The sequence below is a fragment of the Ptychodera flava genome, chromosome 10 (assembly GCF_041260155.1).
Source record: "Ptychodera flava strain L36383 chromosome 10, AS_Pfla_20210202, whole genome shotgun sequence".
Taxonomy (NCBI): domain Eukaryota; kingdom Metazoa; phylum Hemichordata; class Enteropneusta; family Ptychoderidae; genus Ptychodera; species Ptychodera flava.
In genome coordinates, this window is record NC_091937.1 from 24,851,288 (window position 1) to 24,873,688 (window position 22,401).

At 38.5% G+C, this 22,401-nt stretch overlaps 2 protein-coding genes across 2 annotated transcripts; one reads left to right on the forward strand and one right to left on the reverse strand.

Annotated features, from left to right (window-relative positions):
• Nucleotides 1-1,621: 1,621 nt before the first annotated feature.
• On the reverse strand, nucleotides 1,622-13,823 carry LOC139142308 (SET domain-containing protein 4-like). Its single transcript, XM_070712212.1, has 9 exons — nucleotides 13,626-13,823; nucleotides 13,160-13,255; nucleotides 12,444-12,481; nucleotides 11,522-11,610; nucleotides 10,290-10,716; nucleotides 9,600-9,774; nucleotides 5,949-6,129; nucleotides 4,176-4,299; nucleotides 1,622-2,560 (listed from the first exon to the last, which is right to left on the reverse strand). Exons 1-9 carry the CDS (start codon nucleotides 13,675-13,677, stop codon nucleotides 2,453-2,455), a joined length of 1,290 nt encoding a protein of 429 aa, XP_070568313.1. The 5' UTR covers nucleotides 13,678-13,823; the 3' UTR covers nucleotides 1,622-2,452.
• Nucleotides 13,824-16,769: 2,946 nt separating this feature from the next.
• Nucleotides 16,770-21,968, forward strand: LOC139142309 (dapdiamide synthesis protein DdaC-like). The gene is made up of 4 exons (XM_070712213.1): nucleotides 16,770-17,443; nucleotides 18,968-19,150; nucleotides 19,356-19,488; nucleotides 20,685-21,968. The coding sequence occupies exons 1-4, from the start codon at nucleotides 16,898-16,900 to the stop codon at nucleotides 20,981-20,983; spliced, it is 1,161 nt and encodes a 386-aa protein (XP_070568314.1). The 5' UTR covers nucleotides 16,770-16,897; the 3' UTR covers nucleotides 20,984-21,968.
• Nucleotides 21,969-22,401: the final 433 nt, after the last annotated feature.

Genomic DNA, 22,401 nt, shown 5'->3' on the forward strand with positions numbered 1-22,401 from the left:
TTCATTGAAAATTATTCCATTTTTCTATTCTTGGTTCCTAAGAATGGTTATAGTGAGTGCACAGAAGAAAGTGATGGTGAAGATAAGAAAACGAACTGTATTTTTACATCTGGTATCATGGACTTAGACTTTATAATGAATGTTTGGCACGGATCGACACGATATAAGTGAGGGCGTCATAAATCGTTATTGATAGACAATATTTGTATGTTACGCTAATCATAGAATGTCATGAATCTTTCGTTATGGATAACTTTTTAATGAGACCTGAAATCAACAATGTCAAAGTTAGGTGACGACCTTGACCTTTTTGAGTAGAAGATACTGAACAACACTCCATCATCTACACCAGACGGCAAATATTTTTTTTTCAGTTGCAACGAAATGATACACAACTCTAGAAACTGATGTTCTAAAATGGACGACCCAATTATCAGCGAGCCTCAGCATCAGTTAAGCTGTCCATCAACCACTATAAAAAGATCTTCTCCGAACCGAGAAGAGCGCCTCCATACGGGGAACTTTTGATTTTCTCGGACTGTATATTCAACGAATGACGTTGAAAAGCCCCCGAACAAGAAAGCCACTAAACCTAACAACCAAACAAGTCACCTAACGGCTGAAATGACAAATAAGAGAAATGTCTTTCTTTAGTCCAGATTTAACTCAGTCTCTAATTTGTTGGAGTAATTGATAGATGTAGGGGGCTTGTAGAAGTTTGAACATGATACAATTTTAGGCTACATGTGTTCATTTGGCTTTCAACCAATACATGGCAATATGGGAATTTGCCATGGGATGTAAGAATCTAGGTGAAGAACCCTGTCATATAGTAATCAAACTGAAAGTCATTTTAAATTATTCTTCTGAATCGGCCCCAACTTTGCAGTACTTGAAGTAAGCAAAAAAGTAAACCAAGAATGTGGAAGAGTAATGAAGCTACCATCTGTGTTTAGGTATTATGCGCCTCGAAATTTTTGCTCAAACTTTCTTCAGTTAAACTTTCAACATTTCCCTCACTGATGCAAGAACAAAAATACGTGGAGAATTTTATAATCTAAAATATTACAATATTTCAAATTCAAAAAAGGCCACCATTCTTGTGTTACTCTATGGGAAAAATAGAATTTTCGATTTTTGAAAAACTAAGCCAGTGAAACGTTTTCTTTTTCAAGAAAAACCAGCTCCAACTAGTTGTAGATCAGAAGAGAACTGGAAAAGTTTGAGAGTCTGAATATCTTTCCCCGAGGCACATTCTATCTTAGGACTGCTTGAGCATTAAAAGTTGACATGAAATTGCAACGAGAGCTGAAAATGGCTGTTGTCATGATAAAACCAGTATGTCCAAAAGGACTCACATACATTTTATATTAACTCTACACTCACTTGTTCATTAAACAGGACACATGAACCACATATCAAGAATATGTTAGTTACTTCTGCTGTAGAGTAAACTTGAAAGGTTCCTTGTCTCATGTTGAATTGTAAACCTTTTTGGTGAAAGCCCAGTTCTCTCCAGCCTCACCAAAAAGTGGATGGTGTGTGAAATTTATTGCATGTGGCAGACAGACAATATTGACATCTACCAAATTACCCGCAAGAACTGCTAGGTTAAGCAATCTTCACTGTGTTAGGCGGTTTATTTTTCATCAGTCAACACAAAGAAATACCAACACTAAATCCAATCAAAACTTTTGACAGTTTTATCGATGGGAATACCCTAAATTGGCAAATTTATTGCTGCTGTTGTGTTTGGTAAAGAAAGAGCCCACACAGAAAAAATACACAGACAGGATTTGAGTTGAAAAAGAAATACTTATGCATTTGTTTACATTCAGTAGTAGTGTTCGTTCTGCTGCACTGCACATGGTCTTCTCACGTGCATAAGTAATGAATTCACGCTGTTCTGCATTTGAACATGGTGGTCATTTTGAATTGACAAACTTTAGTCAACTGAAATGCACTCAAAGTGTGACGACGTCATGGCCATTTACAGGTAAAATGACTAAATGGGGTAAATTGAAAGGATGTTTGAGGAAATCGTATGTTATTTTGGAGTAAAATATATGCCCAAAAACTGCAGAGCTTCTGTCTTTAATACAGACTAATGCAGCAGTAACTCTATAAGCCCCCAGATTTTTATAGTTGATTATGAAATAGAATTGCTTTTGACTCCACGAGGAAACTTCAAGAAAAAGTTTTGACTTTCTGTTTTGAGGCGTGTCAATTTCAATATCAAAATTCCAGTGAAGGGAAAGTCACATATTGTAAATTGATGTGCATGTCCTCACAACAAGGAAATTGTAAATTGATGTGCATTGTCCTGGAACCATGGAAAGAGCCAGCTTCCCATATCTCCTCTGTTATCCATTAGCATGAATCCAGCTCAGCTCCAGAGGTAAATCATTAATCTTATTTCATTCCATTGACAAAATGTGAACACTGAGTATCTTCATCCGGACTCCAACAACTCCACACTTCTTTCCAGAATTTCCTGCTGTTCATTCCTCAACTGCTTGATGATGTGTCCATGATATATTTCCTGGACTGGCTCTGGAACCTGGGAGTAAACAAACCAATCCTATGCTGATATATAATGCTTGATATGGCATATGAAATGCATTATGTATGAGGGTTGGGTGAAAAGTTTTGAGCCTAACTATGAACAGCGGATATGACGTCATCAACGTCAAAATGCTTTCCAGCTAACTGTTTCTTCATGTTTGGGAAGAGATGAAAGTCTGAGAGTGCTAGGTCAGGAGAGTATGGTGGGTTGTGGAATGATTTTGAAGCCGCAGTCACGCACTGTTGCCATGGCAATGACTGACTTGTGGGGTGGAGCATTGTCCTGATGGAACAAGACACCTTTTTTCTCAACTGTCCTCGTCATTTTTTATAGCCTCCTGTAAGTCTTGTATCAGAAGTCAACCAGTCAGTTAGTCATCTAAAGAGTTGAAATGAATGCAAACCAAGCTTCATTGATCTGGCATCACTCCTTCATAGTTAGGCTCAAAACTCTTCACCCAACCCTCATAGATTGCACTTTGAGTCCTGTGTGGGTTTTACAAGGAATATGTACAACTGAATGGGACAGCTGTTACCACGTTTTCATAAGCAACGCAAAAATAATTATGGTCACAATTTGTCAAATCCTTTTTATGAAGTAGACATCTGATTGATGAGGATCACTCTATACAGCATTATTCTAATACTTCTAAAATATAGATGGATAATATTTTACAGGATGAAGATAAAGAAACATAACCAATAAGAGTTCACATCTGATTACCCCTGGACACAGGAAAAACGTTGTGTTTTTCCCAGACAGTGGACAGGCATGTTTTCAATAGCACCTAGGGGTATTTTTTCTTTATAATTTGATAGAAATTGTTATAATTGGCTCAGATATTGCTCTTTCAGGAGAAATGATGCTTTGTGGACAGATATTTGGACTCTCAAATTTTTACAATATTCTTTTGGCTTAGCTCTTGTTGGGCTCATTCTGAAGCTCACTGAGAAAATGTACTTTTTAACGACGTAGTTTTTTGAAAATTGGGAACATATTTTCACAATAGAGTTGGGACAGTGATGGCTGCCATTTTGAATTTCAAATATCAGTAACTATTCGGCAGTGTAGCGCTCTAGTATCAAAATTTTCATTGTGACCCTTAATTTTTATCCTTAATTGTGAAAGAGAATGGTCGAAAAGTTTGCTGGAGGAAAGTGTGAGCAAAAGTTTAATCCTTCCATTTTCAAGGCCTGAACTACCTCAAAGACAAAGGTATCAGACTTTGCTAATTAAAGATTGTACTGGAGACCTCATTTGCTCAGACCTAAGTGGATTTTGTCCTGATCTGAATCTGCATCAATAATTTCTCACACGTTTGTGGCATGGTTGTGAGCGTATATGATGGATTTGGTGCAAGCACACGTTTTATATTGCTGCAGCGTAAAGGTAAAAACAACTATCAGTATCATTAGTCACAGAAAATTTCCATCACACTGAATCACAAAAGGAATGGCTTTGTACCTTCAGCTCAATGGTTTTGTCCTCCATCTGTCTGTGTTGGGACATGGTTGTGGAGGTCCCTTGTACAATCCCTTGTGATTAATCTTTATTTCAAAATTATGATCAAAATTGTGCTGCTTTGCTTTATTGGTAATGTGATACAAACCTTGGGTAAAGCTTTTAAAATCTCCAACTCATTCAGCAGTATCGCTTTCAATGAAACAGCAGCCATCTTGGCACATCTGTCACTGCACGCTGACTGTCCAAGGAGTATTGACTTCCATGCTGATCTGGAGAATGGGAAAACACAATAAACAGACATTTTTTATCCCTTGCCACCAAGTGTTGAGGTCCATTATACTCACTGAAAACCATATGGTTGTATCAATGGTTGGTGGTTCAGTGGGTTATCTTTCCATAGGTAACCAGCAGGTCCAAAGGCTTAAATGGGAAGTTACAGGACCGTGGGTGCACAATAGGGGAATTACTGATGATGCAACCATCTGCATACACTGTGCGGGAGTTTTTGCATTCTCAAAGCATTGCTTTGACCGTATAAATTTGAATAAATCATGGTGGGCACTTTTGAGACAATGCAAAGAGGAGTCAATTGGTTGTACAGGAAACACATTTTGAAACATTACATATGTGTTCTCCGACAAAAAAGGAACATTTTGTCAGTTTATTTTTAGCTCAAGTTTAGTCACTATAAATTCAAAGACATATGTAAGATTCAATGACAATGAACTTCTTAAACATGGCAAAATTATGGGATTCTAGGATTTAACATGGCACGTCCAATCAGTAGCGTGGCTTTTTCACATTTGCATAGATTTGCGATAATCCAGCTTTTATAGGGGAAGTTCCTGTTTAAACTAAGCTGCGATATTGTATTCAAAATAGTCTACTGTGAATAGAAATGCCTGAAAGGGACAGGTTGCTTATCAGCTATGTAAACTTATAAAACTTATATAAACTTATCTAACTTATATAAACTTATATAAACTTATGTAACTTGGATAAAAATATAAAAAGAAAACAATGGACACATATCATGTAAAATAGTTGATGTCAACAAGAAGTAATAAAGGAACTGGGCATGAGGACTGACACGTTTTAACCTTTAGAGTGCTGTTATTTTTCCTACCAAAATTTTAGTGCACTATTTTACCAAATTTTATGAATCTTTCTGTAATTCCTTTTATAATTTTAGACCAAATTGACATCAATTTTCATGGGCTACAGTTCTCAATCAAAATGTTGGAAAAATATGAAAAAAAATTGTCTTGATCTGAAAATAAAATTTGCTGGGCAATATTTTAGAAATGCAATAAAAACTGACTTTTGCACTAAAAACGTTTTTAAAAAGTGCAGCGCAGTTTTCAGCAGGGTTGAACAACTGCTATAAATACATGTATATCACAGTCATACACGTGTAAATCTTGTGCTTGGCTAATTTTATGCACAGGTCAGAGGTCAAAGAGTGTGAAATGATGTTGGAAGCTCTGAATCTCACTGAGCTAATCAAGGGAAGAGTTCAAGTGTTAGGTTTCTTAGACATTCTCCTCACATGAAGAAGTAAATGTATCATTATTGAAGGTTTGAACCAACCAATATTTCTGTTTACTGGGTACAAACCCTTTGATGAAGTGATCAAAAATTGCAGTATTGGCAGTCATCTCTTGGATCTTGTTTTCTGAATACTAAAAGTTTGACTCTCTGTCAATACCTACCGAAGTTGAAGTACTTTTACTCACAAAAATACATCTGTGAATTTCATATTTTTCATATTTCTCCCAGAGTGTATGAGTTGCATCAATCTTATTGAATTCACCTGGTATTTTGGAGCCCTCCATGTCAAAATTGACCTTGCCTTGACCCTAAGGGTGGTATTGTATAGACAAAGTATGAAAAATTCACACTATTCTCAGTTGCTTACCTTTCTCCCTGCTCCATGGACAGAATCTGCATGACAGTCATCAGTTTCCATGACACGCCATCCAAGCTGCATGTCAATTTTGTCAAACTGTCCATGGATTCCAAAAATGATACCTTCCAGTCAAGAAACGACCTGTCTTGCTTTGAACGGCACAACTCATGCATGCTTTTAAGAATTTTACCTGTTGTGGGAAAATTGTAAATATATCTACATTTCACTCAGACTGCTTGGAGGATCTTTTAAGGAAGAATGCAACTTGGGGACAGAAATTTGGACTTTCATACTTATACAATACATTTTTGGTTTACCATGTGTGGGGGCTCATTTTGAAGCTCATGGAGAAGATAAAATTTTCACCAGCTTACTTTTGTGAAATCCAGAATTTCATTTTTCCCTGTAGAGTAAACACAGAGATGGCAGCCATTTTGAATTTAAAGCATTGGTAAATGCACCGTCCCTCCACCCACAGAGACGGTGGTAAATGTTTGTAATTTATTTCTCTAGTACAAATATTTGCATGGTGACCCCCTGATTTGCATATAGTACACATTCAGAGCTGATACAAAAGTCAATGCTACTGTGCATAGGTAGGGCAATTATCTGATGATGTTTCTCATCTGTAGAAACATGCAACAAGCAAAGAGTTGGTTCACATAATAATGAATTTTCCTTGAATTTACAACATATTTATCCAGTGTACGATTATGAATGATCCAATCAAATTTTATAGTGTCAGTGTTTACATTTGAGAAGTCTACGACACATTTTGAATTGATGAATTTTTAGTGTTGCTACCCTTTTGCTCAGTGATGTACAACTCCCTCCCAGCGCGTTTGCTCTCATTGCTTTATTTTTGAAAATTAAAACATCACTGATTAAATTAGTAATGTTTTCAGGGTTTTCTTCCATGACAGCCCTGCGCCCACACAGAACTTGACGGGGCTCAGAGTGTCGTTTGGGCCTGAAACGACATTCTGGGCCCCGTCTATTAGTTATGCATAGTTTACTTTACTACTTTAATCGGAGGCGCACTTGACACCTTTTGATCGTCTCAGCAAACGATCGGCTGTTCCAGTTATACGGTAACCACCCGACTAAGACTTATCAAGTGCAGCGCCACTGCCAGTCGCGACGCGTCGACGGCCACTTTCACCTAATTACATATTCATGACATCATCAGCAGATTTCATCAGTCGCTAGATGCTCACGCTTGTCTGTATAAAGTGTGAAAGAGGCTCCCCACCTAACTATCCAAAATGTTTTTGTGTCGAGTTTGTGTTTGGTTCGTTTCAAAAATGTGTTCCTACATTCTTATCCGATTGTTTGTGTTAATAAAAAATGTTTGTTTCGCCTCGGATATTTGTAGGGAAGTTTGGATTAGTGTGTACGGTAATGTTTTGTTTGTGTGGGGAAAGCTTATGGCGAGACGCAGCCGGACCTATGGTGTTACAAAGTTGATAGAGTGGCCCTTTGACGCTTGCGTTTCGAAACCCGAGTGTGGTTTCTCATCAGTCGCAATGTAGATTCTTTCCTTAGTTTGTGTTTGTGAATATTTATTTTAATGTGTTTTAGTGATCTTGCTCATCGAATAGCGAGGCAAGAATATCAATGTTTGGGTCTCGTTGTGAGTCCATTTGGTGGTCTAGTTTGTTTGTTTTTTGTTTCTTTACTTCTGTGAATTTTGTTTTGACTAGTGTGTCTTTTAGGTTTTTGTTTCTCTTGTAGGCAATGATTGTGATTCTGGAAATAGATTCCTTAGAGTTGAGTCCTTCTCCAGTTCAGCCCAATGTTTCAAAAGAATTGCCTTAAGATCTTTTGTTTTTATGTAGGGGCTGTAAGTTGTACTGAAGATGAGTTTGTTTGCTGTTTCCTTACGTGTAATTGTACGGTTTGTTAGTGTGTTACGAATACTGTGGTTTATTTTATCTGTTATATTCGTGATTTCGTTGTTTTTGTATTCTCTGTCGAGTAGTTTGTTTCTAAAGAAAGCGACTTTTTTAGTAAAGTCGTCATTGTTGTTACAAGTGCGGGCGTATCGAAGGATTTCACCTTTGATAAAGCCATTAAATGTTGCTGTCGGGTGACACGATTCTCTATGTAGAAATTGGAATGTGTCTGTTGGTTTAGTATGTGTTTTGATGTCGAGGATATTTTCTTTGTGGTATCTTGCACCTTTGAAAACTACTACATCTAGGAATGTAATTTCTTGTGTTGAGTTTTCGTATGAAAACTTAAACGTTGGGTGCATTGTGTTGATTTTTTGAATGAAGTTAGTGAGTTCGGTTTGTGTTCCCAGAAAGATTGCAAAGACATCATCTCTGAATCTTTTCCAGAAATGAATGTTGTTGCTGTTGTTTACGATTATTCTCTTTTCAAGTTCATGAAAAGCAATGTCAGCAATTTCTGGAGATGCCCCATTCGATCCCATGCTGCAACCGCGGGTTTGACGGAAGTATTGCTTGTTAACTTCAAAACTGTTGTTTTTTAGTGAAAGCATTTCTATTAAGTCTTCCGTTGGTGGTTTTTTGATACCGTAATTTGTTTGAAGCGAGGTTTGTGAGTTTAATGTTTCACTGACTAGCCGAATCGCTTCGTCGTGAATTGTGTTTGTGTACATAGATACTACGTCGAGTGTTACAAGAAATGCTGTTGGGGACATTTGTTTTTCAATTTCTTGTATGAAGTTTGTTGTGTCTTTTAAATACATTGGTTGTTGCTGGACCAATGGTTTATGAATCCAAGAATTCTGAGATTCTGTAAGTGGGATTAGAGCAGCCGCTAATTATTGGTCTCCCTGCAAACGTTGAGTTTTCGGGCGACGGTTTGTGAATTTTAGGTAGTAAGTACCACTGCGGGGTACGGATTTTTATGTTTTTTGGATCGAGATACTTATAAGTATCATGGTCAATGTGTTTTTCTCGTACATTTTGTTTAATAGTTTGTGTACTTTGTTTACTGTTTGTTCTGTGTCGTCATTGTCTAGTTGTGTATAATACTGGTGTTTGCGTAATTGTCTTTCGCATTCGTGTACGTAATCTTTTGTGTTTACGATGACGATGCCTCGACCCTTGTCGAAGGGTTTTATTGTAATTAGCCTATTGTTTGCAAGCTTGTTTATCGCGATTCTTTGAGCACGCGACATGTTCTGTTTCCTTGTTTGAAAGGGTATCTCTAGAAGTGCGAGTTTTGTCGTCTCTAGATAGCTTTCGAGTTTTGTGTTTTCTGTTGTAATACTGATCACTTGTGTATAGCTGAGACTATACTACTGTTAAAAAGAAGTTTAACACCTCACCAGCACGAGGGTCATAAAAAATTATCGGAAGAGCCCTTTAGACCAACCAGGTACAAGTTTCCCGAAAGGTGTCAAGTACATAGGACTAACCAAACATTTAAGGAAAAACAGCAGGAACAATGAAATTGGTTGATAAGCCATAATCCCAAATTGGTCAATTTTTGTGTGGGCGCGGGGCTGGAATGTCAGTTTTCTCTTCAGTTGTGGCTTCATGAGAGATCATACATCTATCAATTTTGTGTCTTTTATCAAGTTCTTTGGATGAGCTTTTTCATCAACAGATTTGAACTACACCATAAGACTTCAACATCTCACCTCACTGCAAATTTTCAATCAAAACCAGAAGCTCTTACACTTACTGAATGGTATCTCAACAAAGTTTTGATCATTCTTGGGCAGAACGAAGCCATATTCCAGGAACAGCTTGACGTTGTCATGGGGACCATAGTGAATGAACACCTGACTGTGCTTCTTACACGGTGTAAGTGTGTGAATTTCATAACACTTTGTGGTCATATTGAATGCAGCCTGGACCTGTAATAGGAAAACAATGTGGCTTTAGGGAAAGAAAAAACAAAAGATTTTCCTAGTTCTTGATATGTGGCAAATGATACATTTTCCTGTTTTCCAATCCACTTTAGTACGAGATTACCACTATAGTTATTACACAAAAGTGAAGGCACTTTTGGTGAAAGTGATACACTGATTATAACACTGAGCACTTCTTATGATTATTTTCTTTTCAATCTTTGCAACAATTAGTGTTTTTTTCTGTGATAAAGTTTTGGACCTCTTACAAGAATATTGGAGAGAAAGGGTTACAAGAGATTAATAGTAATAAATGCCAAATATAATGAAAATGGCATTAGCTGATTCTTGATTATTGCTTAAAACTCTTAAGTCTACCAAATGAATAAGTTATATGCTCATCTTGTTGCAAATGCTGATATTTTTTGTCACAATTTCAACTGATTCCATTCTGAAAGTGATGAAACAGCATCTAAAATACACACCTTGGCAGAATGAAGAGTTTGTTAGTAATCTCTTACCTCCACTGAATTAGCATGATTCAAAAGATCCAGCAATGGGGCCAAAGCATAGTGATCCACGTCTTCAGACAGATGGACAGACTTCTCCCGCTTCATGTAGACACTTCTTGTGTTGACAACACACCACGCCCAGCGAAATGAATCAAACGTAAACAACCCTCGAAATTCAGGAAAAGCAGCCTCCACATTTGAAAAAAAATGTTCTAACTGATTGTAAGCTTCTACTATCTTTTCCTTCTCACTGAAAGCTCTAGTCCTTATCGTTCCTGGCAGCAAGCACAGTTCGGCATCTTGGAAATACACTGGTGTGGTGAAGTCCTTTGGAAGTGATAGTATGTAGTACCGCCAGAAAGACAAGCGCCCTCTACAGCGTTCACATATAAGAAATGTGCACAGAACTTGTTCAGGTGACAACCTGGGAAAATTCCTGTAAAGAAGAAATGAAACGGGACACTTCTACTTTAGTTATCTTAATTTTGGGAATATTTTTGATGGGATGAAATATGTCAAGTAGAGTTAAGGTACAGCCTCTAAGTGTAACATACGCCCTGAATGGTTTGATTCATAATAACTTTGCCAGCTGTGTTATCAAGAACACTGTGGCTGATTCAGTTTGAAGTCTATTACACAGAAGGACATCAGAATAACCCAAACATTTCAATTTTTTAATGATGTGCAAATCACAAAACTTCTGCTTTCAATCACTTTATTATCCATACATGGGCAGATACGTCATCATATCAATACTAGTGAACATGTACACAGCATGCATGCATAACAAATAAAAGTACTTGTTTTGGAAGGCAAAAAGGAATTGTGACCTCTAAGGTGAAAACAAACATTACCCCTCCTCATTAGTTTCTCTATGAAAGTAGCCAACAGATGTTTGATGACAAGTCTCCCAAAGATGGACTTCAGATCCTGTTATTACATAACATTGTGTATCACTGTAAACCAAAGATTTTCTAAACATATCCCCTGATGTTGGACAAATCATCTGCTGAACAGATACAGTACATGTACATGTAAATTAAGTAATAATTCTAAGGCTTTGCCTGATTTGCAGATGTGAGGATAGATTTCAGTCAGATTGGTTATATTGGTTGTATTGTCAATACCAGAATATACCAACCCTTTCACCCCCGTTTCCCTGTCTAGAGGTCCAACTTTACCACTAAAAACAATGGGACTGGTTCAAACCATAATGGTGAAAGGGTTAAAAGATGCAATACCTAATAATCAGTTCCCTCAAGTAACTTTTCATCACAGTGTCGGTTGTTATCAGCAAATTTTCGGGAAGCGAAATCAGCAGGTCTCCACTCTGCGAAAACAAAGATAAACCTGGCATCAGTTAAAGTCCTCAGGCAGAGATGCAAACATCCTAGTGTAGATGTCATTTCAGTTGCATGTTCACCTACACTGACGTCGACACTAATGCTGATGGTCAATTTTATTAACCCTTTGCACCCTGGCCCCGTGGTACTCTATGACGTCATCGGACATTTCTGTCCGAGCCGGGTTCAAAGGGTTAAACTAATTCGTATACTGATCATCATTTTTTTTATTCAGTAATACCACTCACATAAATTGAGGACTTGGTTTTACATGACAGAAAAAGTATCTGCTGGTAAAATTGGAGAAAACTAATTTGTTGTTGCAAATACATGTAAAAGAATAAAACAATGATTAATTAGGCTTCCGAAGCTGTAGGTACAAGGTAGTTATACTGAGTACAGGGCTGAATGTTATATTTCTACCCACAGAGAAATGTGTTTCATTTGGCCCGATTCTGTTCTGCAATGAACATTTGAACTTCTTGTAAAGGAAGTAATTATGAATAACGAGTACGTTAAACTGAAAGCTTCTCCAGAGTTTTGCCACTCTTGGGAATTTCTGTCAGTTTATTCTTATTCATAATTACTTTCTTAACAAGAAGTTGCAATGCTCATTGCAGACCAGTACAAGAATTTGCTGCAGACATATGAGATAGCAAAAGAATACTTATGACCTTCAACATCCAACACAGGTTTCGGGTATATTAATGCAGTCATGGGCATAGTGCTGAGTCACTGATTTTAAAAGTTATCCTTGATGCATACTCATGGAATTATGGATGCATAACTTTAGTTCATATACTTGAAATTAAAAATTTACCCTAATAGCATTTGATGCCATAAGTCCTCTTCCTGTATCTGAAACACAAACCAAAAAAATTGTCATGAGTTACAAAATTATAAATGGTACATGTACCCATGTCAAAGAATAACCTTAAATTTCTGATTCCTTCCCTGGAAGTTTCTTCTCAGCGACATCAAGGGTACATCAATCTTAGACTTGACCAAAACTCTTGGAGTTGGGCTAAAATATCACAAGGTTTTACTTCTTACGTGAATTGATTCACTTCAATGTTCTACACAGCTTTGAAAAACAGGAGTGGTTAATTAGCATAAGGATACATAATTTGCATAGTATTGCTTTATGCAAACAAATTCCTCCTGTGGTTAGTTGTATAAACAGCAAGGAGAAGCTATGTTATTTATAATAGATTTGTCCAAAAAATACAGGGATTACACATCCCTCTTTGTCACCTCATGGACAACTCAGGAGAGGCAGGGCATTTGTCAGATTTCACTCAAAGCAAACTGGTTAAGTCGATAAAAATTTGCATTGATAAAAGAGTTTTCACCAAGTTAGTACTCACTGCCAACAAGAAACAATCCGAAAACCAGGGATTGTGGAAAGCCCCTTTAAATACCAATGTCGTGTCTCGTATCAACCACGGACAAGTGGTAGAAAGTTACAAACTATATCAATGTGATTTGTAGTTGTAAATTGAACAGACACCAAATATATTTGTCCCGTCAACTGACCTCTGAAGTTTGCTGGATTGAGGAAAGTACCATGGAAACCGTTTCTCCTCATCCATTTCAAGAGGTTGATGAAGCTGCTGTCACTACCAAGGCTTCCTGTATATATGCAAAAATAAGAAAGGATCGTGGTTGTTATTCAATGTTTGAATCTTCAAACATTACAAAGTTTCTAGCTCCTACCTTTTTTTCTGCACCCACCCTCCAGTACAGCCTGAGATCTGATTAACGGCTGCAGTGCTGCTATAGCTCTTTTTTTCCATCAGACCTACATACCCAGGCAAAACCTCCAGCTACAGCACTGCGTGCAGCAGCTACTTTGGTTAGCCCTGCGTTCGATGCCGTGTGTTCCCGTGGGAGGCCGTATAACGCCGGGAACACACTAGCACCGTACGCAGGGTTATGATTGCTGGTCTACAGCAAATATGGCTGCGGCCATCACAGAATAGTATACTTGTAGAAAGCTTACGGGAAAAGTTGTGCTTTCTCCGTCTGTGTCTCTGAGTACGGCCTCTTCCCATTTCGCTTTACATTTCATCGGGTTAACGTTGCAGTACATGATAGACGAGATAACCTACAGCGACAATCCACCTTATGCAGTATGTTGTTTTGTCGATCGGCATGACAGGGATCATCTGTGCGAACTTCCACTTGGTTTCAGATTGATATTTCCTTTCGGATTCCCTTTTGCAAATGAATACATTCGTACATTTTCAGTTTGTGTGTTCGAAAATTGATTTGTTATATATTGGTTTTTAAATATACTGAAAAGGTACAAGTTTCACCTAATAAAGGCAATGCAGTCGTGCTTTCTCATGTTTGTACCATATAATTTGCTTGAGTCTTTCCGTTGGATTTGGTATCTTTCTTATTTGTTTGTTTGTTTCACAGGCGCCCGTGAGTTGGGTAGTCTGGTAGATCGACCGACATTCTGCTGGATCTATCGACCCAGTGCTCGATCTGCTCGCCACTGCTAATACTCCCAGGTTGTGAAACAAAATCACTAACTTTACACACGACCCGGAGTATTTAGTTTGCAAGGGCGGGCAGATCGAGCACGGGATCACAGTTACGAGTACATAGCGGCCGCCGCGTAGTAGGCATAGAATAAATTCTATGCATACTACGCGGCGGCCGCTATGTATCACTACACTCGTAACTGTGCACGGGATCGATAGATTGAGCAGAAAATCGATCTAGTTCTACCAGACCACCCATCCCATGGGCGCCTGTGGTTTGTTTACCTGTTGATGCCCTTTTCCCTTCAGTTCTACTCCCTTTTCTTTTGTGTATATGTTTTTGTCCATTCATTTGTTTTCTCGTTTATTTATTCATTTTGTTTGCTTGTTCCGTACTGATCCTGCCCCCGGGATCCTGCCCCTCCAACCCGACGACAAAGTGCCAGCTAGGGAGGTGCCGGGGGGGGGGGGGGGAGGTGACACGAAGCTGATTCTGATTCACCTAAAACGAGGTTCCAAAATCACAGTACCACGGGACCGGAAAACCCTGTCTTCTTGTTTGTTTTTTGTTAGTTTGTGCTTGTTTGTATGATTATCTCAATAGACAATAAAGAACCAATTAAAAGCTTTATTTCTGTTCGTCTTTGCCCAAAAAATCAATGGCGTTTGTTTGTTTGTTCAAGTATGATGGATAATACAATATATCATATCAATTCATTTGTTTTCTCGTTTATTTATTCGTTTTTTTGCTTGCTGTAATTTGCTTGCTGTAATCAGCGTTGTAATTTCTCCCATCAAAATTTTAGTGCAACATTTTACCAATTTTTATGATTTTTTTGTAATCTTTTTGATAATTTTGGACCAAATGGACAACAAATTTCATTAGCTACAGTCTTTTATAAAAAAAATTTGGCAAAACTCTAAAAAACTGACTGGTTCACATTTCATAAATGCAAGAAAAACTGACTTTCGAAGGGTTATTTAAAGCGCGAGCATGCCCCTCCATTGCCATGCGGATTAAACACTCAAGTGTGTCCACTATGAAAAATTAGAAAGGGTGAGTATTTAAATTTAGATTAGGATTCAGAGGAAAGAGAAAACTCTTGGTCAGTCTTTTGAAGGATTAAATAACAAATTCAAGACAGCTAATTTTACAGACCGTGGGTCATACAGTAACTTTAAATGTGAGAATTAGAGTCATCTTGTAGTGTGCGAATAAACTGTATTTGCATGACTAACGTCCACAAGGTATTCTTCGTTAGCCTAGACAAACTGGCAAAAGTAATAATCATTTTACAAGCACACAGCGCCCCATGCAGTCCCTTTCAGTGGGCACCTGAGTCTTGATATTTTGCCTGTGCAGCATGTGTAGTAGTTATAGGCCTGCAATACAGTGTAACAGCAATCACAGGTAAACTTCTCTACTTTGAATATTATATTTTTCATTCTTAAGATCGGCATAAAGGTCAGCATGGAGAGGTAAATTGTTAACATTTCAGTAGAGATACGCGTATAATCCATGAGAATTCAATAATAATTTAACTTCTAAGTCATAAAGAATATCATTTCAAGGACGGTTGGTAAAGTGGTGATAATGTCTAATGAAGCCAGTTCCCCGAAGCTCGTGCCGAACGATAGACTGTCGACATGCAGTCCCCTGTGCCTTTTCTTTTCTATTTTTGGTATAGTCTCTCGCATATATACGAGGTTGGGGTGGGGGTCGAAGGCAGGGCGTCAAAGGAACGAGTCGTAAACAGCGAAGCCATGATTACCGCGAGTGCTGACGGAACGCGCTTGCGCCAGACAGTATTACTGCGGTGACGGATAGCGCAAACGATTTTCCGACAGTCCAGGCGAGTGATTGCCTACTTCCCGGTTATGTAATGTGAGGAATACACCTCAAATATTTACAATGCTTTGTGGTATGACACTTTTCGGGGCTCATTGTGAAAGGTATGCAGTAAATAATGCGTTTAGTAGTTTAGTGAAAATCGAAAGGCTCACCTTTTCAAGGCCCTTTAGAGTGAACACCAGGATGGCGACCTTCTCCAATTTCAGATATCGGTGAATTCAAGATAATTTTCATTGTCACTGTAACAGGTTTGCAAGGTGACCCCGACTTTTATTCTTGAATTTGAAAGAGAATTGTTTAAAGTTTCCCCAGAGCCCATCGGTTCTTCAAAATATAAAGGATGCCCAATTATTATGTCATTTTGTACTTGTTTTTACCACTACAACATTGCAATTAAAAAAATTACGAATTGGGTTCTCAAATTTTCTCATCAAATAATGTCATAAACATATATAAATGTTTTTTAAAATAACGATAACCAGTTCAGGACACGGAACCCGTGTCACCTTTCGCAGATGAAATTAGGTTGCAAGGGCGCCGCGAACGGCAAAAACAGGAACAGGGAGTAACTTCAGGTTCAGTACCTCGGGGCTTTTCAGGTTATGCGACCGATTCATACCAAAATTAGCTTTTTACTATGATGTGATTTGTAAAAAAGCATCTTATGTCGGTTTGTGATAATTGCTATACCGAACTATCGTATAGCATAGCCAGGAATGGATAAGATGCACTTCCGATACACACGCATTACATAACCATGGGCGTCCATGATTCAGGCAACAATTCTCCACTGTGAATAAGTTGACTGCCCTTTACATGAATAGCTGTCGACGGGTGAATATGTACAATGAAAGTGACTGATCAAATTCTGTCGCCAGCGTTGTAAAAACACAGTCGCTGTCCACACATCTAACCTCAACGTCATACACAATGCAGTCTTTTCCAGTGTTTAGTACAGTTTCAAAGCTTCATGTTGTGTTTTGTCGAAGTTTGTTATCCACAATCGCAATGTGTGGAACGAAATTTGAATATAGTGCCCGAGAACTGGTTGATATGCCAACTCAGACGCGAGGACGATTAGCCGGGCGAAAATGGCTACCAGGAGCACTACGTGCTGGCAGCAAATTTCCTGAATACGTGCCAAATCCCAGGGAAAACTTTCCCGCGTTTTACAGGGCCAATGCTTCAGTCGCGGGTTGCACACCGATCCGTGATTTTGCGAAGGATGTCCGTGAAATCATTGAACGCGAGTTACACGTACATGGTGCTCTCCTCTTCCGCGGACTGCCCTTGAAAAATGGTAATGACTTTTCCAAGTTCATGCGAAGACTCAAGGATTCATTGATGAGGTATGAGGGTGGAACTGCTGTTCGACATGAGGTTGCTGGGAGCGTTTACACAGCTAGTAACGACCCGCCCGAGTACTCCATCGAACCCCACAATGAGATGGCGTATTCGGATCAACATCCACTAAAGGTATAGATAAGTTTCGTCTGGTCATTTGTACAACGTCAGTATGTCCATCATTGGCGTAAAATGCCTGCCTCACTCGGGTCAAACTAAAAGCAGAATGCGCCTTGGATACAGATAGTCGGACTTTCAAACTTTTACAATTCTTTTCCGATCTACCACTTCTGAGGGTTCATTTTAAAGCACTCGGTGAAAGAAAGCTTTTCACCGTACGGTATTAGTTTTTTAAAAATGGAGTAAATATGGGTGTGGCAGCCATTCTGAATTTCAAATAATCAGTAAATCTTGGATAATTTGTTTCTCTAGTTGCAAAATTTGTACGGTGACCCCCGAGTTTTATTGTTGATTTTGAAATAAAATGGTTGATTTATTCCTCGAGGAAAGTTTGAGCAAATATTGAAGTATTATGAAGGGCGACATATCTGTAAATAGAAAACATGTGAGCAGAACCTTATTTTCAGTGCCGAACTAGTATGGTGATGGACAGTGTTGTCAGTACAGAATACGCGAAGGAAAGTATTTTCGCGGCAAAATAGGTGGAAGGACAATGCTATTATTAGTGCAGAACCTACTGGTAAATGACGGTAGTTTGTTCACAACAGAGTTGGATGAATGATATTTTTCTACGATATGGGATGAAGTGGTGTATTTTCTTTGCATAAGTGATCGAAGGACAATGCCATGAATGTAGAATATGGTGAAGTAAAGTTTTATCACTACGGAATAGTACGGAAAATGTTGTCCTTCGCCTACGCAAAGAAATACTGGTTCGCTACTTAATGAATTTTTTCTCTTCGTCCCCTTTAATCCTTCGCTTTCCTTCTCAGTCCTACCTTTTGGTTTTTGCTCAAAAGGAGTATACGCGATACTAAATGAGAGAATGACATGTTACAATTGTAAAATGCAACAGTGCAAAGTGTGAATAAAGTACGCAGCGATAATGTAATTATGACAATATTAATGACACGATGAGATACGGCAATGCTCTTGAAGGCTGTATGCTGGTTAACAATACAATTATGGCTAATAATTAGTGACCCTATAAAATACTGAAATACTTGAATGCTGTATGCCGTTTCGAGGCATATTTACATACTGGGATAGTGCAATGCGAATTTACCGTTTTGCAGTTTGATAAAGAATTACGATCTCTCTATTCCTTATAACAGGCTGATATTGCGTACTAAATTCTCAAAGATGTACTACTCTACATAATGTTTGTCATATTGCAGTCAGTAAATTTGTTGGTTTATTTGTATGTGTGTTTGTTTTTCATGTTAATTTGGTTTTGTTTGTTCGTTTGTTTGTTTGTTTGTTTGTTTGTTTGTTTGTCTTTGCTTGTTTACTTATTCGTAGATCTCTATTTTATTGTCTCTTTTATTTATTTTCTCTTGCCTATGTGCTGCTTGTTTGTTTGTTTGTTCGTTTGTCAGGTTATTTGTTGTGTTATTCAGCCTTCAGCTCCCGTATTCAAACGACCAACCTCAAAGTCTAAAATTTTCCGTTAAAATTCACTTTTAATTCATTCAGGTTTTCTTTTTTTGTGACGTTCCTGCTCTCCCCGGTCACGGAGGTGAGAGTGTCATCACAGACGTCAGACAGGTATCGAAGAAACTGGATTCGGAAGTCGTGAAGAATTTTAAAAGACTTGGCATAAGGTACTGTAGGCATCTTCCCACCAAGAAACCCGGCGGATATACCAGCTGGCAACAGGTATGGCTTCACTATACATTGGGTTTTTGACTTTGCAGTTGTAAGTTTCATAAGTTTCATTCTCATTTAAGGAGATAGGGCCCATGATTTGGCGCTTGCAAGGAGAGTTGTGGTCAATTTAGTCACAACTGGCGTAGACTAGAAACATATTCCTTTGCTGTTTGTGTACTCTGAAATGCCACTAATTTTTTTCGTTTCATCGCAGATTTTCAATACAGAAGACAAAGCGTACGTGGAGCAGTACATGGCCAAGCACGAGAGGTCGTACAGATGGGAGTCGGATGGCGCCCTCACCTCTTGGTTTAGGCGCCCGGCTTTTCGTAACCATCCCATAACAGGTGACTCAAAGTTCTTTTTCTGTCCGGAACAACACGGTGTTTTTCGTGTGTACTGGTACACGGCCGCCTACTTTTCTAATGCAGATACAGCGGCCGTCGTGTACCAGTACACACGCGACTGTGTATTTTTGTACACACGGTCGCAATTGAAACATTTCATCAGCGAGATATTAACCCAGACACAAGAGTAGGGAAGCCTTTTAGGAGCTCAGAATGAAGTATAAATCAGAAAGTGTCGTTGTTTGTTTTTTTAAATAATGCTGTCGTTGACAACATATTATGTCGACGACATCATAATGTATACAAGAGTACAAGGCTATCACAAGACAGCTCATTGGTGTAACGCTCCATTACCTTGAACCGCTTTGACATTTTATGACACCAGTGGAAGAAAGTGTCATTTATCAAACAAACAGAAGGTTTTGTACAATATGCTGCTTTGTTGTACCATATACCCTTAAAGCTCCAGAAGCTGTATCTTTTGGCTATTTTTCAGAACTTTTGTTTAGTGGTTTCCCGACACTTTCTGCATTGAATCCCTAAACTTTAATTTAATGCCAATTATTTGGCATATCAACACAACCTGTATGAGTATAATCTACATTGTTATTGTTGAAAATTGCATTCAAGTCCGGACTAGAATTAATTTGTAAACAATAAACAGTGATCACTATGCACATACAAGCTGTGTTGACAAAAAGAATACTCGAAATTTCAGCATGACAAACGGATTAGGGTCGTACACGGTAGTTGATATACATAGGCAGAATGCTGAAAAACTTGTCTCAAGTTCCAGTTTATGTCCCTTTGAAAAGAGGTCTATGGTTGTACTTATTCTTTGCAAATATCGATAGGGTGAGAATTCTTCGTGGTATACTAGTCTTGGTAAGGCTTTAATAGCAAATTTAATACCTCACCAATGAAGTCTACATCATGCTGTTATTGAACTGTGGCAACTTGTGTGAACTACAAATTTCTTAAAGGTATACTGTCACCTGTTCCAATTTTGCCACAGTTACCATGGAGAGAGAAAATCTAACCAATCACAGATTTAAGCTGGTGGACGCTTTTTAAAAACAGCGCCCTCACATGGGTATTTTGAATACCAAGGAACGCCCCTTTGACCATATAGAGGCATATTTAGATTACAGGTGACTGTATACCTTTCAGTTATCATCATATTGATATATTTTCAGGAGAAGAGGTTTGGTTCAATCAAGTGCACAGCCAAAACGCGACGTATTTTCAGGATCACCCGCTGTGGGCTCATCTAGACATCCCTAGCATCAAGTACCCATCCAACTCCTATTATGGCGATGGAAGCGAAATTGAAGAGGATTTCTTGCAGCATATCCGAGAAGTATTATGGGAAGAGTCTGTCGGGTTTCAGATGCAAAAGGGTGACGTCTTAATTCATGATAATGTTTTTGTAGGACATGCGCGGTTGGGATTTACAGGAAAGAGAAAGTTATTGGTCAGCCTGTCGAAGGATTAGGAAGAAAATCAGAGCCGAATGAGTGTACTGAACTTGTCTCGTACTTTAAATATTGCTGGGTCACAGTACCTAACTCATACCACAGTCCCTCTATGTGGATAGAGGGACTGTGCTTACATTTTGCAAACGGGCGTACGAGCCCGCCCTCATGCGTCTGCTTTATTCATACCTGCAGACAGATATTACACAAAACTAGCTAAAAAAATGAAGGGTGCAATTTACCACATGTGGTCAACTTCCATTTTCTGCTATACATGTATCAAGGTTGCACATCACAGCTATGGAGATGATGGATTGTTCCGCTTTGTGTAAATTTAAGGATCATCATCATATAGAGTTTGTAAACCCACTCTATCTTATGGAGCCGTCATTATGTACGGCCGGGGGTCGGAGGAATAAGAGAGGGGTGACTCGAAAAAATTATTATCAGGAAGGGAGTTAGACAAATATTGATGAACAGAAGGGTTGGTAAAAATATTCAGGTGAGACAGTTCTGCGTATCGCTAAATCACGTTATGTTAACGTCAAATTTTCAAAAAGTTTTCCTATCAGGATGGGAGTCGTCTTCTCTACCTATTCATCAAACACACACAAAGAGATGCATTTCAAATGGTATTTACGAGTGGTAAAGATATGGGTATATGGAGTATAAAATAAAAGCACAATAAATAATTTACATAGTAACTTTATGGCAAGGCTCGTAAATATACATTGCTCTCTCTCTCTCTCTCTCTCTCTCTCTCTCTCTCTCTCTCTGAAATATTTTGTTGCAATAAATACGTAAAAGCTACGGCCTTGTTTTGCAACAAAATATCGTCAACAATGGGAAATTCTGCAAGAAAAGTGTTTTTATTGTCGTTTCCTTTTGTGGAAAATTCCGAAAACATGCGCTGGACACAAAAAATAGAATTTACACTTACCTGTTAGTACAATGAAAATGAGATTTTTCTGGGAGAATCTGATTTTACCTGTTCATTCCAGAAATTGTCAGTACAATTTAAATACATTAAAATAAAGTTTTATGATTATGAAAAAGGCCCTGATGAAATCGTTTAACGCCATATAAGCATACATCGCAACATCCCGCTACACGTTTTTCGCAAAATATCGCGCTACATTGTTTGCCGTGTACCACTCCAGGCCAGTACGACATTGGCGCTAAACCAACTTTACATAGGCCTACACATGGTTCAGCTATAGCTGTGGGTCCATAGTTGTGGTGTTTTCGGACGGGATTTCTGCCTTTTACTGGATGTTTTTTACTAGCACGTTTTTAACCCCGCTGTGGTGGCGCTGTTAAAGTCAAAACCAGCGCGTAAAGGGCAGAAATCCCGTCCGAAAACACCACAGCTATGGAAACACAGCCAGTGGTTCAGCGTACGAGTAAAATAACATAACATTCATTTTGGATACAATTT

Coding starts and splice junctions, on each gene's coding strand:
- LOC139142309 (XM_070712213.1), top strand. CDS start 16,898: ATGCAGTCTTTTCCAGTGTTTAGTACAGTTTCAAAGCTTCATGTTGTG. Junction 19,151..19,355: donor GATATACCAGCTGGCAACAG/GTATGGCTTCAC, acceptor GTTTCATCGCAG/ATTTTCAATACAGAAGACAA. Junction 19,489..20,684: donor TCGTAACCATCCCATAACAG/GTGACTCAAAGT, acceptor ATATATTTTCAG/GAGAAGAGGTTTGGTTCAAT.
- LOC139142308 (XM_070712212.1), bottom strand. CDS start 13,677: ATGGGAAGAGGCCGTACTCAGAGACACAGACGGAGAAAGCACAACTTT. Junction 9,775..10,289: donor ATCATGCTAATTCAGTGGAG/GTAAGAGATTAC, acceptor TTCCTATTACAG/GTCCAGGCTGCATTCAATAT. Junction 6,130..9,599: donor CTTTGTTGAGATACCATTCA/GTAAGTGTAAGA, acceptor TTCCCACAACAG/GTAAAATTCTTAAAAGCATG.